This window comes from Phacochoerus africanus, chromosome 3, assembly GCF_016906955.1.
Source record: "Phacochoerus africanus isolate WHEZ1 chromosome 3, ROS_Pafr_v1, whole genome shotgun sequence".
NCBI classification, from domain to species: domain Eukaryota; kingdom Metazoa; phylum Chordata; class Mammalia; order Artiodactyla; family Suidae; genus Phacochoerus; species Phacochoerus africanus.
The window spans coordinates 159492934-159506287 of record NC_062546.1 but is presented as its reverse complement, the minus strand read 5'-3'; the positions used below and the strand labels follow the sequence as shown (position 1 = coordinate 159506287).

Here is a 13354-nt window from a genome sequence, read left to right as displayed (position 1 = left end):
TCTTGAGTAGGTAGGGCCAACAGAATTCTAGGCACTTTGGAGAATCACAATTGGAGAGTCAAGAATAGGCCTCAAGGACTTCCTGTTGTGGTTTGGTGGTAACGAACCTGCTAGTATCCATGAAAATTTGATCCCTGGCCTTGCTCAGTGAGTTAGGGATCCAGCTTTGACGTGAGCTGTGGTATAGGTTTCAGATGCGGCTTGGATCCTGCATCGCAGTGGTTGTGTCTTAGGCCTGCAGCTGGAGCTCTGATTCAGCTCCTAGTCTGTGAACTTCCATATGCCACAAGTACGGTACTAAAAAGAAAAAAAAAAAAAAAAAAGGCCTCAAAGGACCAGCAAAGGCATTTTATTTTTGAGATTAAAAAATTTATTAAATTATTAAGTTAAAATTATTAAAATAAATTTGGAGATAAAGTTAAGGCCTCAAATAAACTTAATACAAACACAAACCTAGTAAGAGGCAGAGTTGAAACTAATTTTCTGGCTCCTAGACAATGGTCCTTTGGTGAACAGGCATGACACTGTTCACCAAAAAAGCTGGGCTAGGGGCTTCAAGTTTTTAGAGTGCAGACAGGCATTTCTGAGGGAACAAAATTTACTTTCCCATGTGAGCTAAAATATAATATTAATAATTTGCATTTAAAGTGCTTATTTTCAGAGGACTTTCATTTGTCCTTAAAGTAGGTGACCACTGAATAACAAGGAGTATCAAAACTCAACACAATGGGAGGAACCTGGTGTGCTTTGATGTCTGATTGTTTCATTTTGTGAACTAAGTGCTCTGATCTCCAGAGGAGTCTCCAAGCCAGGGGGATGTCATGTCTGAGGGAGCTAGAATAAGTATATCTCTCTATGTTTATATACAGGTGCCACAAGTTGAGTACAAGACCAGATCCTTGGTATTCTGGGGTGTGAGGTGGGAGTGTGGGCTATAATACGCCAGCCTGGCATTACAGTTTTGTGGTCAGAGTATTAGAGTTAGGTTATTTTGTCTAAGTATGCAGTTTAGACGTATGAACTGTAACTTGGAGATTAAGTAAGTGGATTTGCTTATGGTTTTAGAAAACAAAGCAACCGAGCAATTAATCACTGATTGCATCTCTCTGGTGGACCATATTCTACTCACATCCCCCTTTCCATGGTATCCTAGCAAATCCCAGTTTCTTCCATTTCTATTTCATCTCAATGATAAATAATCTTCCTGAGGTCATAAATACTTCCTGGGTCTTATCTTTAACCATTTCATTTGGGATTGTGTGGTGATAGAGAATCTTTTTTTTTTTTTTGTCTTTGTTGTTGTTGTTGTTGTTGCTATTTCTTGGGCCGCTCCTGTGGCATATGGAGGTTCCCAGGCTAGGGTTGAATCGGAGCTGCAGCCACCGGCCTACACCAGAGCCACAGCAACGTGGGATCCGAGCCGCGTCTGCAACCTACACCACAGTTCACGGCAACGCCGGATCGTTAACCCACTGAGCAAGGGCAGGGACCGAACCCGCAACCTCATGGTTCCTAGTCGGATTCGTTAACCACTGCGCCACGACGGGAACTCCTGATAGAGAATCTTGACTTTAGTGTTTTAAGATAATGTTGCCATTTTCATGGGTTATCAGCAGCACACATAAAGCTAACAGGAAAAATCAATTTTCTGTAGTTCAGATAAAGTAGCTTTACAGAAAAATCAGTGCCATTTACAAGACCTAATTAATTACAATTTACTTTCTATGGAGCCAGTTTTCCATATTTGCCAAATTGGGGTAAACATCTGACATGGAGTTGTTGTAGTCAAAGGGTGATGTGTGTAAAACACACAGACCAGGTAGGTAGTTAACATGTGGTCCATCCCCCTGTCAGGCTGAGAGTGTCTACTTCCTGAAGTATAGGCTGTATGAGAGCACCAAGTAATGGGTCTGTGCCTTGACGGATAAATTACATAAATGACAGAGGGGTAGAAGGTGAATATCTTTATGGATTTGCTTCCTATATGAAAAGTGGTCCTATCATAGGGGAGAAACTGAGTGTCAGCACTACAGATCTGCTGGATAGAAGTACAGATTTAAAATAAAGTGGCTATTACCTTTTATCTATATAGCTAGATCTGGGAAAGAATTTTTAAAGTAATGGAGGAGAATTAGAGTAATAGCAAGGTTGCCGTTTTTACTGTAACAGATCAACCCAGAAAAATCCACATTTACAATTGTTCAGATTATATAATTATTATTTAAAGAAGAAACAATGAAGTTCCAAATTTAAGGAATTTGCTTTGAAAGCATGAAACCTTTCATATGTAACTGCAAAAAATAAGAATTTCTTAAATGAGAAGTATCACATACCATGTTAGTGTCTAAATATTGCAAAATAATTTGTAACTATGTCAGCCCGATTCCCCAGGTTGAGAATATGGGATTTCTGGCTGTCCTTGCCCCAGCTTGTTAACGTAGAGGTTCCATGACAAAGACCAGAGTTTCTTATCCATAAGAACAGAGAGCTCTGGCATTATTTGAAATAGAGAATGAAGTTCAAGCCTAAGGGTATCCTTGAAAACAATGGAGATTTTGGTGGTAAGCAATTAATTCCATAAAAGAACCAGACAGCCAGAGTCCTCCCCGGAACCTCAAACACTGGCCTCAAAAATTAATCCTGCAAAAGATCTAAACACAATGGATCAGAATGTGGAACAATTTATGTACCACATAATGTAAATAATGTAAGATGGTACAGCTCATTTGTAAAACATTTTTGTAATTTTTTTTCCCAAAAGTTAAACATAGTTAAGTGATCCAGTACTCCTAGCTCCTAGGTATAGAACCAGGCAAAATGAATATAATGAAATAAAGTACTGATACATGCTATAGCATGAATGCCAAGTGAAAGAACCCTGTCTCAAAGACCACCTATTATATACTATTTATATGAAATGTCCAGAGTAGGCAAATCTATAGAGGCAGAAATATTAGTGGTTGCTAGGGCGTGGGGTGGGGTAGATTGGGAGTAATGGGAAGTGCTTGGTAATGGACTGACTTTTGGGGTGATGAAAATGTTCAACTTTATTACTTTAAGGTAATACAAAAGAATCTTGCATTCTTTTCTACTACCAATGGGACTGTGGTTAAAAAGTAGTTGTTATCAGACTTGCTATACAAAGGCTTAACACTGCCCCGGAGTAATACCGTCTCTTCTTATCTGCCAAGGCTGTCATGAAAATCAGATTGAACTTAAAAACAGTATCATCAACAAAATTTTGACTTTACAAACATCTTATATCTCCAAATTACAGATAAGGGGACTTATGCTGTGTAAATTCAAGTCCCAGCTCTGCTAAATCACCTATGAAGAAAATAGCTACTTTAAAGAAAAATGGAATGATGTATAAATGAAGTATGCAGCAAGTATAAAACATGATGTAAATATAGTTTTACATTAGTAGTTATTTAAAAAATAAAGCCTGTCTTATTTAACATTTTAAGAACAGAAATAACATTAAAATAGATTTTTGGACTATCAACATACAATTAAAAAAAAAAAACAAAACGAATAAACCCCCACAAAAACGAACATGCAAAAACCTTCCCTCTCCCCATTCCGCAAGACTTAAAGGGCAGTTATCCAGCTATAGTCTACTTTCCTAAATTTTCTCAGTTTCTTTTCTTCGGATTTTGACAACTGATGTATAACGTCTTCTCCCAAATCGGTGTTATTTGTATCCTGGACATTTTCAGTGTAATTGTTTTCTTCATCTGAATCATCACTTTCTTTTTCTTCTTCCATATCTACATCATCAGGAGCTTCTTCAGCACTTTAACAATAATAGAAAAATATAATTACTATTAAAAGTAACTTTCTAATTAAAGATACTTGTGTAAAAATATAATCATCTGAAAATAAAAATTTGTTTTTGAATACACTTAAAAAATTACATGTTATTATAAAAAGCAGGTGAATTTATAAAAAGTATAATTTTGAATTCCATACCAAATCCTTAAAACACACCACAAAAGATCTCTTTCTGAGATGCTTATTTTCAATATATTTTATTTGTCTTAGTAATCCTATTTATATCCTTCAACTAAAGGTTAAAGCTGAAATAAAGAGAAATACAGGGAAAGAATATTCTAATCAAGGATAACAAACTATCCTGTTTCTCCAACAGAGTATTTCAAACATATCTCATGAATTGCTTTACCTCTCAGTCTCCTTAGACAACAGCAACGAATTTACAAACATGGAGCACAGGAAAGAAGCAGATGGTAGGACATGGGCTGGAGTGTGAAGAAGCTAGAGTAAAACAGAAAATTATGGTTTCTGCTTGTCAAAGGCTTTCATTAATAGCAGGCTCTCCCCACAGAAAAACCAAACCAATCTCCCCACAGAAAAACCAAGCCAATCTATTCCCAACCACCTACGTTTATACAAACAACCCTTCCCTCGATCCCACATCAGGCCACAATAATCAGAAATCCAAATTTTATGCCATTGGGTTTGGGAATTAAAGTTGCATAATATACAAATTATTAAAAAATTAGTTGTTACAAATTGATTGTATTAAACTCTAACTGAAGGTGCTTGATAGCATTTAACCTGTTTCACACTGGTATAAGCAATTAATACTATTAGTTTTACTTATTAATACAATAGACTTATATAAGTAATTAATAGTTACTTACCTCACTAATTGCAGGTATGTTTTCTGTTAAGGGTAGTTGTACCAGTTCATTCTCCAAAGCTTCATTTACTCTGTCATCTTGCTGTTGCTGTCTGTGCTTACCCAATATGAAATAGAATGGGGTTGTTGGAAGACTTTCTTCTGCTAATAGCTGTAAGGATTTAAGAAAAAGGGCAATAAATCACTTCAATAAAAAGGAGCCACCACAGAAATTAACTAGTATGATTCATTTTATAACTAAGCAACCCACTTACAAGGGGAAAAGCTAACAGTGGCCAGATGACAGAACAAAATGTGCATCTATGCTGTTTCTTCACCCACTCCTACAAAATGGCAGCACAGGGGTTTTCAAAAGGGCATAAGACACTGGGGTGATGTGGTAACACTGGTAGGTGGAAAGCAGGTTGAAGGGCAGTAATTAATTTAGCAGACTTGAGAAAGCAGGAGTGTACTCTGGTGATGGTGATTGCTAAGAAGCATCCCAATTTATATTGTAGAATAACACTGAAAATGCTCAAAAATTGTGATTAACAGTAACAGTACCTCTGTAAAGGGCTTAAAACAAAACAAAAACCCCAACCAGCTAAGCTGGTTGAAGGTCTATTTAGAGAGCACTCAGATTTACAGCCCTCCTCTTCAGCCTCAGCAGAGAGCTGGCAGTATGTTTCTGAAGAGCAAAACTGTGTGTCTCTAGACTAGATGGCCGGGAGTGTGGAGGGGGCGGGGGTGGTGCCTTCACAGCTGAAGGCTGTTGTGCTCCACAGAGGGTGTTTTGTTTCTCAGAACACTGGCAGCCGGTTGACATCTTCAAGCTAAGAGCTTGGATGAATTTTATTTGGGCAATTTGACCTGTTTAAGAGAAAAAGTCTTAAAATATTTTCTCATAATAATGCAGCCAGATAGTGGAGGCCAGGGGACAAGTTCCACCCACGTAGAAAAGTTCCAAATGGTGATTTTGTTCACTCTTAAGTAAGAGCAGACAGCCAAGAATCATCAGACTTTGAAAACTTCCAAAATAAACTGAAATAAAAACCTGGTGGAAATGAACCATTCAAGGGAGAGAAAGAAATAGAAAAGTCAGATGAAAAAAGGAAATCTCCCAGACAAAACACATCAGATAATATCAGAACATCATTATAGAAGATCTAATACTAACAGTTCTACAGAAAAATGAAGGCAAAAAAAGAAAATTCTTTAGTTTTCTTTTCCTTTTTTGCTTTTAAGGGCTGTGCTTGTAGAACACAGAGGTTCCCAGGCTAGGGGTTGAAATGGAGCTGGAGCTGCCTGCCTATGCCACAGCCACACCAATGCTGGATCTGAGCTGAGTCTGCAACCTACACCATGGCTCGGGGCAACACTGGATCCTTAACCCACTGAGCGAGGTCAGGGATTCAACCTACATCCTCATGGATACTAGTCAGGTTTGTAACCTGCTGAGCCACAAAAGGAACTTCCAAGTTTTCTGATTAAAAACCCTCCACGAGGGCTCTACATTTCACTCGAGGAAAAGTCAGTCTTTTCATTAAAGATTGTTTTGACTTATTTAAAACGGCAAGTGGCACTCCACACTCCTTTTCCCACCATTCCTCCCTCCATAATTCTTACTGCCCTCTAAAATATATATGTATTTTACTTATTTAACGTTTACTGTCTGTACCTCCCTGTTATATTGTAAAACACAGTAAGTTTAGAACTTGACTCTTTTGCTCACTGATACTCCCCCCATCCCCTTTTCTTTCTTTTTATAGCTGCACCTGCAGCATATGGAAGTTTCTGGGCTAGGGGTCCAACAGGAGTTGAAGCTGCATGTGGGCTTATGCCACAGCAACACTGGATCCTTAACCCAGTGAGCAAGGCCAGAGATGGAATCCAGATCCTTAATGTGCTGAGCCACAACGGGAACTCCACTCACTGCTATTCTTAAATGTCTAAAACATACAATAGATGATCAACAAAAAATTGAATGAATTCAATGAATTTATAGTGGAAAATAAACAAACCAGGTTACAGATAAACTGTAAGACAGTATCTTCAAAGTTCTAAGACAAAATGATTACCAACCTAGCACACTACCCAACCAACCAAATGGGAAAGAATAAAAACATGTCTACACAGGCAAGACATGTGCCATGTGCCAACAAAATGTTCTTCACCAAAGCAAGGGAAGGGAGTGACCAAAGAAAGAGAAAAGCCTCAGGATCTATTATAGTAGAGGTGAAAAGAACCCCCAGAATGGTATCAAATGCAGATCCTAAGATGACTACTGTGTAGCAGGTTTATAGGGTATTAGTTCAGAATGAAGGTCAGAGGGTCTTAGAAATACTTCTTCAGGATTCAAAAGCATACCTAATAAATCTGAAAATAACTAAAGAAGTCTTACATAACTAGGTAGAGTTTGGGGGTGAATTAGGTGAGAGGTAAATAGAAAACTAAGTAAATGAAAAAAGAAGGCAATCATTAACTCCAGAGCAAAAAGGTTGGTCACAAAAAGAAAAATCATTACATGGTTCAGTTATGAATTCTGTTTACATGTTTAAGGATGAACACTGATCTGACCAATTTAAGATGTATCCATACTGGGAAAATTTAGGGGACAGAGTGTGTGTAGGTGTGTTGTGTATATAAGGGGAGTGGTGTGAAAAAGAGCTACAACTTCAACAGGTGAGAGGTAACTGAGAACTAGCAATCTGAACGTGTTTCTTAGAGAGATGGAGATGAATAAAAACTTCAACTGAAAGAGTTGGGAGTGAATATCTTCTGAGTAATGGCAACAGTGATGATGTTAAAGTTTTTCCTAAAAAGTATTATATAGAACTATTTGACTCTAAACTGTAAATCACAAGCAAATATTCTGCTATTAAAAATTAAAAATACATTTTTGGGAGTTCTCCTATGGTGCAGGGGGTTAAGGATTTGGTGTCATCACTGCAGTGGCTTGGGTTGCTGCTGTGTTGTGTTTGATCCCTGGCCCATGAACTTCCACATGCTGCAGGTGTGACTGAAAAAAATTTAAAAAATTAAAATAAACCACCACCACCAACAACCAAAAACCGAAAAACCAAAACCACCTCTTCATTTTCAGAATTCCCTGACGGCCTAGCACTTAAGGATCTGGCATTGTCATTGCTGTGGCACAGGTTCAGCCACTCCTTGGCCTGGGAACTTCTGGATGCTGCAGGCAGGGCCAAAAAACAAAACAAAAACCCACAAATAAAACTTAACCCCTCCCTCAGCACCGAACCCAAAACAAAACCTTGCCTACAATTCCAAAGAGCGCTATGACATCAAAAGAAGCAAGTAGTTTCTTAGAGTATAATTTTAAATTCCATTTTAGTGCAGGTAGAAGATTTTTCTCATAGCTGAGTTCTAAAAGATAACCTTATCTTAGCAGGGAGGCAACATGCATGATCTGCACCATGAGTAACATACCTGTTTGCTTGTTGGTGTGAGCTTTTCTTCTGGAGATTTTGTACTGAGTGTCAATAAACTCTGAAAAGAGAGGCCAATTAATGATGCAAAATATAAATTGTAGAGTGCAAATCTAAGTAAGATCTTAAAGTGAGAAAATGAGGTCAACTTTTCACCTTGGTATAACTGCTCACAGAAAAGTGATAAAAATTTTAAAACATTTAATAACTGCTGTGATAGCTGTTAAGATTGTTCTGAAAGATATTTAAGTGTGGGTAACAGAATAAAATTCAACTGATGGATCACACTTAAGCCATTGATTTCTTTACGGCAAATCAAATACTAAAATTTTAAAAAAGAGAGCCACGCTAATAATACAATTTAAAGTATTCTAGTTGAATGTAGGCAGTACTTAGCCTCAAAGATGTGGGTAATTAAAGTATGACTGCCTTTTCTCAGCTAGGATGGTTACCTGTGATTTTGTTAGGAAGTAAAACTGGGATCTGTTCAGCCACTGGTAAGCTTCTGAGGTGAATGATTCAGGGACATCTCGTGGAACAAACACTCCCCACTGGACTTCCTCTCTGGAGATATTCTTTTGAATATACAATGGCCTTGGCTCACTAGGTTTAAATACAAACACTAGAGAAAAAAACAGACAAGACAGTGACATTTTGCCTGCAAAGGTTAGTTCTAGCCTCAGTCTGGCAGATCACACTCATCCTGGGACTTACCCCATTGAGTAAATGGCCCAGGTTGAGATTATTTTAGGCTCTGGTACAACAAATATCTATTGGATGCCTACTATGTGCCAAGCAGGTAAGGAAAGAGGGCTTTGAAGATGAAAAAGAGAAATGGCTTCAAATGGACATGTCTAAAGGTAAGTTAAAGTCAAATTATATTAAAGATGTTAAAAAAAAATTTAGGTAATAGATTTCCTCTATCAAAGTATGATGTGTACTTACAGTCTGAACCCACAGAAGACTGAGAGATTGCAGCAATATTCTCGGAATTCGGATCAGGTTCCATAACTCTAACAGTTAATTTTGCACTCCACTCCACTGGAGGGAAAAAAGTGATTCACTTCTAAGAGATTTACCAAAAGCTTTTCTTAAGCTTGTTATTTAAAGTAGATATTCAATCTTTATTGGGACAATCTATTCTATTATTCTTAGGAAGAGAGGTTCCAGTTAACACATGGAGAATACAGTGAAATTATCTGTGGAAGGCTGCACCAAAGTGAGGGGCAGGAAAGAGGACAACAAAGTACTCCTCCCACAAGCTGAGATGGTTATTATTTCAGTGCAACTACTGTCCACCACTGCTAACCATGGGCAAAATGTTAACTAAAATCACTATAGAGTATATTAAAAAAAATGTTATCACAAACATTCATTACTAAACAACCATCATACCTTCCAAACATATACCTGAATGAGTAAAATGGCAGAAAGTTTACATTTGTTACAAAAACTGTGATAGGCTACATTCAAATGTAATGCTGTCAGAGATATTGCAGATTAATATACATTATGAATTAGCAGAAATTCTCCTTAAATTGTTGAGGATGGATAATATGGAGGGCAACAGAATGTCATACACACCGAAGACAGTGGAAAAAAAAAAGAAGTTGATATGCTGACAATGAGGCAATCAAAGAGTTAACCTTTGAATAACATGGATTTGAACTGTGCAGATTCACATATGTGGGTTTTTAGAAGACCAAGTACTATATTACTACTCAACCCAAGGTGGGCTGACTGTAAGTGAATTTTTTTTTTGTTTGTTTTTCAGGGTCACACTCGTGGCATACGGGTTCCTAGACTAGGGGTCGAATCGGAGCTACAGCTGTCAGTCTGCACCATAGCCACAGCCATGCAGGATCTGAGTCATGTCTGTGGCTATAGCTGTCAGCCTACACCATAGCCACAGCCATGCAGGATCTGAGCCATGTCTATGACTTCCACCATAGCTCACGGCAATGCCAGATTGAACCCACAACCTCATGGTTCCTAGTGAGATTCATTTCCACTGAGCCACAATGGGAACTCCCTAAGTCAATCTCTGACTGCACAGGGGGTTGGCTACCCTAACTTCAGCACTGTTCAAGGGTCAACTGTAATTACAGTCTATTATTACAGGCACAGCTCTTCAAATTTTGGTGGTATAATGTACAACATAAAAAATTATATATCCTTTGGATAAAGACATAAAGATATCATCCAAAAGTCCTAAAATGCCAAAGATTATTTAATGGCCACTTCCCTATGTGCTCTGTCATCACTTTATAGCAAAAAATTTCTTACATGCACAACTCAGCAGATTCCAACAACAGAGAATGCCATTTTCAGTGGCACCAAGAAGATATTTTGAACAAGTCAATCTCCCAAAGCAAAGGTGCCTAGATTAAAACAAGGACATCAACAGTCAGTTTTATCCACACACTTAGTTACAAAGGACTCTAGACTTCTCGCATGGTATTAATTTTGTGCAATGCAGATTTTTAGATAGACACACAAGTTTTCGTTCATAATTATCCTGTAGAAAAAAGTGGGTAAGGAGTACAAAAGGAAAGATTTATTTTGTTTCTTTAGGAAAATAGATTACCAATTCTTTAATATTCTGCACACTATAATTTAACACATATAGAGAAAATATATGTGAAATGTACAGTCATTTAATAAAAAACCTTTTTTAATGCTCATTTACCCTCAGGAAAATTTTCAATATGAATTTTTTTTTTTTTTTTGCTTTTTAAGGCTGCATGTGCTGCATAAGAAGTTCCCAGGCTAGGGGTTGAACTGGAGCTGCAGCTACTGGTCTATACCACATCCACAGCAAGGTGAGATCCGAGCTGTGTCTGCGACCTACCCCACAGCTCATAGCAATGCCAGATCCTTAACCCACCAAAAGCAAGGGCAGGGATCACTTATCCTCATGGATACTAGTAGCCATACTGGGAACTCCCTGCAATATGAATTCTGAAGATTTTACAAAGTACAAGTCAGAATTAGACATACTAGAAATTAGAAACAATCAGCCATTTTGTCCTCAAATGAAAGTAAAATAGAAGATATTGAAGTTATATTCTCTTGCCATCATTAGAAACAATGAAGTTTGTGCATAACATTGTTTTTACAAAAATAAAGATTGTTTGGATCTACTGAAGCTTATAATGACTTCTTTTATTACATAGTACAACCATGAAAAGTATTTCTAACAACAACAACAAAAAAAAACAAAAACACACAAAACAAAAACCAGAGGCCAAGAATTAAATGCTAACTTTGATTTCAGAAATGGGTAAATCATAGATAGCAGTACATGGGTTCATATACCCAGTATTTCTGATTAGCTGCTGGCCCCATTGACCCACAGGATACTTTTAGAGAAAGCATAAATTATTACTAATGTTTATATAGACTTATTTGAATTAAAAACAACAAAAAAAAACTGGTACATCAAACTCTCCAAATTACTTACCTTATTTTCCCTGCTCGTTGACAAAATGTACATTTAAGCTCCCATGTCTCTGAATCCCATATTGTAACTATCTCCTCAAAACTAACTGCTAGTAAAGAGCCATCTTCAGAGAAACAACAGTTAGTTGCTTGGTATTTGTGATAACTGCCCACAAAATCACAGGTCCAGCCAACAGCCTTTTCTGTGGAAATATAGACCATGAAGTTCAGAAATAGAATAAATGCTACAGAACATTTTAGGGAATTGATAAGTATGGATTAAGAAACAAGAAAACACAACAAAAAAACTTCCTCCCCTCAATTTTAGTTAAAACTGCTACAAAGCACTGATTTGAAATTTATTTCACTTCCAAGAAAACTTGACCTCCCTCTAGTGAAAGGTGAAGGGATTTACTGCAAAAGCCCTTTTTACTGTACCCTCGAACTGGAATAATCAGTACATGATTAATCAAAAATGTCATAAAATAAGATTTGAGGACAGAGGCATGTAAAATATAATCTCTTAAATCTTTTAAAATCAGGCAATATCCTATAGAATTAAAGCAGAAAATGTCCCCCAAGAATGGATACAATTCTTGAGAGGTAAATATATCAATTCTTAAAAACGAGCACTAAATACAGACATACTATATTTAATTACTTACTATATATATCAGAATCATCTGTTAATATCCATACTTTGAAGTGACCATCTTTACTTGCTGTAACCAAAGTGGGATTTTCAGATTTTTCTGCATTACAGAAACAGAGAGCTGTGATGTGGTCTTCATGTGGCATGTTAACTTTTGTATTAAGAACAAACCTAGTAGGAAGGAAACCAGCAATTTATTTTTTATACCAAGACCAATATGATAGACTGTCATATTGAGTATTAAGGATTTCTTACATATTATATACTTTACAATAGCATCTCTGAGAATGGGAAAGTGATATATTACCACCCAGAATGACAAACAATTAAGTGCTCTGTCACTAATGGCCATAGGATGCAAAGAGTTCTAACATGTTACCTCTGGCCTTATGTAACTTACATTAACATAGAGATGATTATGTATAGTGTTGACTGATGGTAACAATGAGTATAAAAGAGGGGTCATCCAAAAATAATACTTGAAAGGCTTTTATACTAAAATGCAGGAAAATTGTGTACAACACAGATACCTATCTATTTTGAAAATGAAAAAGGAAATGGCTATGAAAAACCCTTATTTGTGGCAAGAAGGTACAGAAAGAAAAATACCTATTTCCAATTGCCTTGGTCAATATTTAATATTCAGTCACCCACTACTTCCCAAAGGCTGTTTCTGGCTTGATAGGACACTGTTGTGAATGAAAGATAACCTATCCTAGCACTGTGTTTTTCAAAGACTATCAGGGCAAGACAGTTGTGATTTTTAAAAAGTCTAGGTTATAAGAGAAGGACCGTGACAAGGGAGACTGTTTTCTTATCTATAAAATGTGACAACAGGTTAATCTCGTGAAGATGAACAAGCCAATGGGCATGAAAGCATTAGTTCTTGACAAGCAACGACTTGATAAATGGCAATTATACCCACGATATGAAAAAACTAGTGGGCTCTTATCTAATCAAAATTACACTCACCACACCTCCACCATCTACCACTGCCATTTTTCCAAAGGTAGTATAACATAAATAAAAGAGCAAAGGAACTAAGACACTGGGGTTCTATCCTGGACTTGACTGGAATTAGGTATGTCTTTGGGGGGGGTCACTTCTCCATGTTTCCTCATTTATGCAATCAGGTGACATTATAACTTGGAGGACACCAGTGCTTTCTCA

General features: G+C 37.2%; 1 protein-coding gene across 2 annotated transcripts in view; it reads right to left on the bottom strand.

Moving 5' to 3' along the window:
• Positions 1–3029: 3029 nt before the first annotated feature.
• Positions 3030–13354, bottom strand: part of WDR75 (WD repeat domain 75) — a 42869-nt gene continuing 32544 nt past the window's right edge. For both annotated transcript variants that reach the window (XM_047773049.1, XM_047773050.1), the window contains exons 13-21: positions 12198–12355; positions 11555–11735; positions 10378–10472; positions 9037–9132; positions 8544–8713; positions 8093–8152; positions 4665–4814; positions 4184–4275; positions 3030–3796 (exon numbers count right to left, since the gene is read on the bottom strand). In XM_047773049.1, the coding sequence (XP_047629005.1) occupies positions 3592–3796; positions 4184–4275; positions 4665–4814; positions 8093–8152; positions 8544–8713; positions 9037–9132; positions 10378–10472; positions 11555–11735; positions 12198–12355 (1207 nt within the window). In that variant the 3' untranslated portion in view covers positions 3030–3591. The remainder of the gene's footprint in view (positions 3797–4183; positions 4276–4664; positions 4815–8092; positions 8153–8543; positions 8714–9036; positions 9133–10377; positions 10473–11554; positions 11736–12197; positions 12356–13354) is intronic.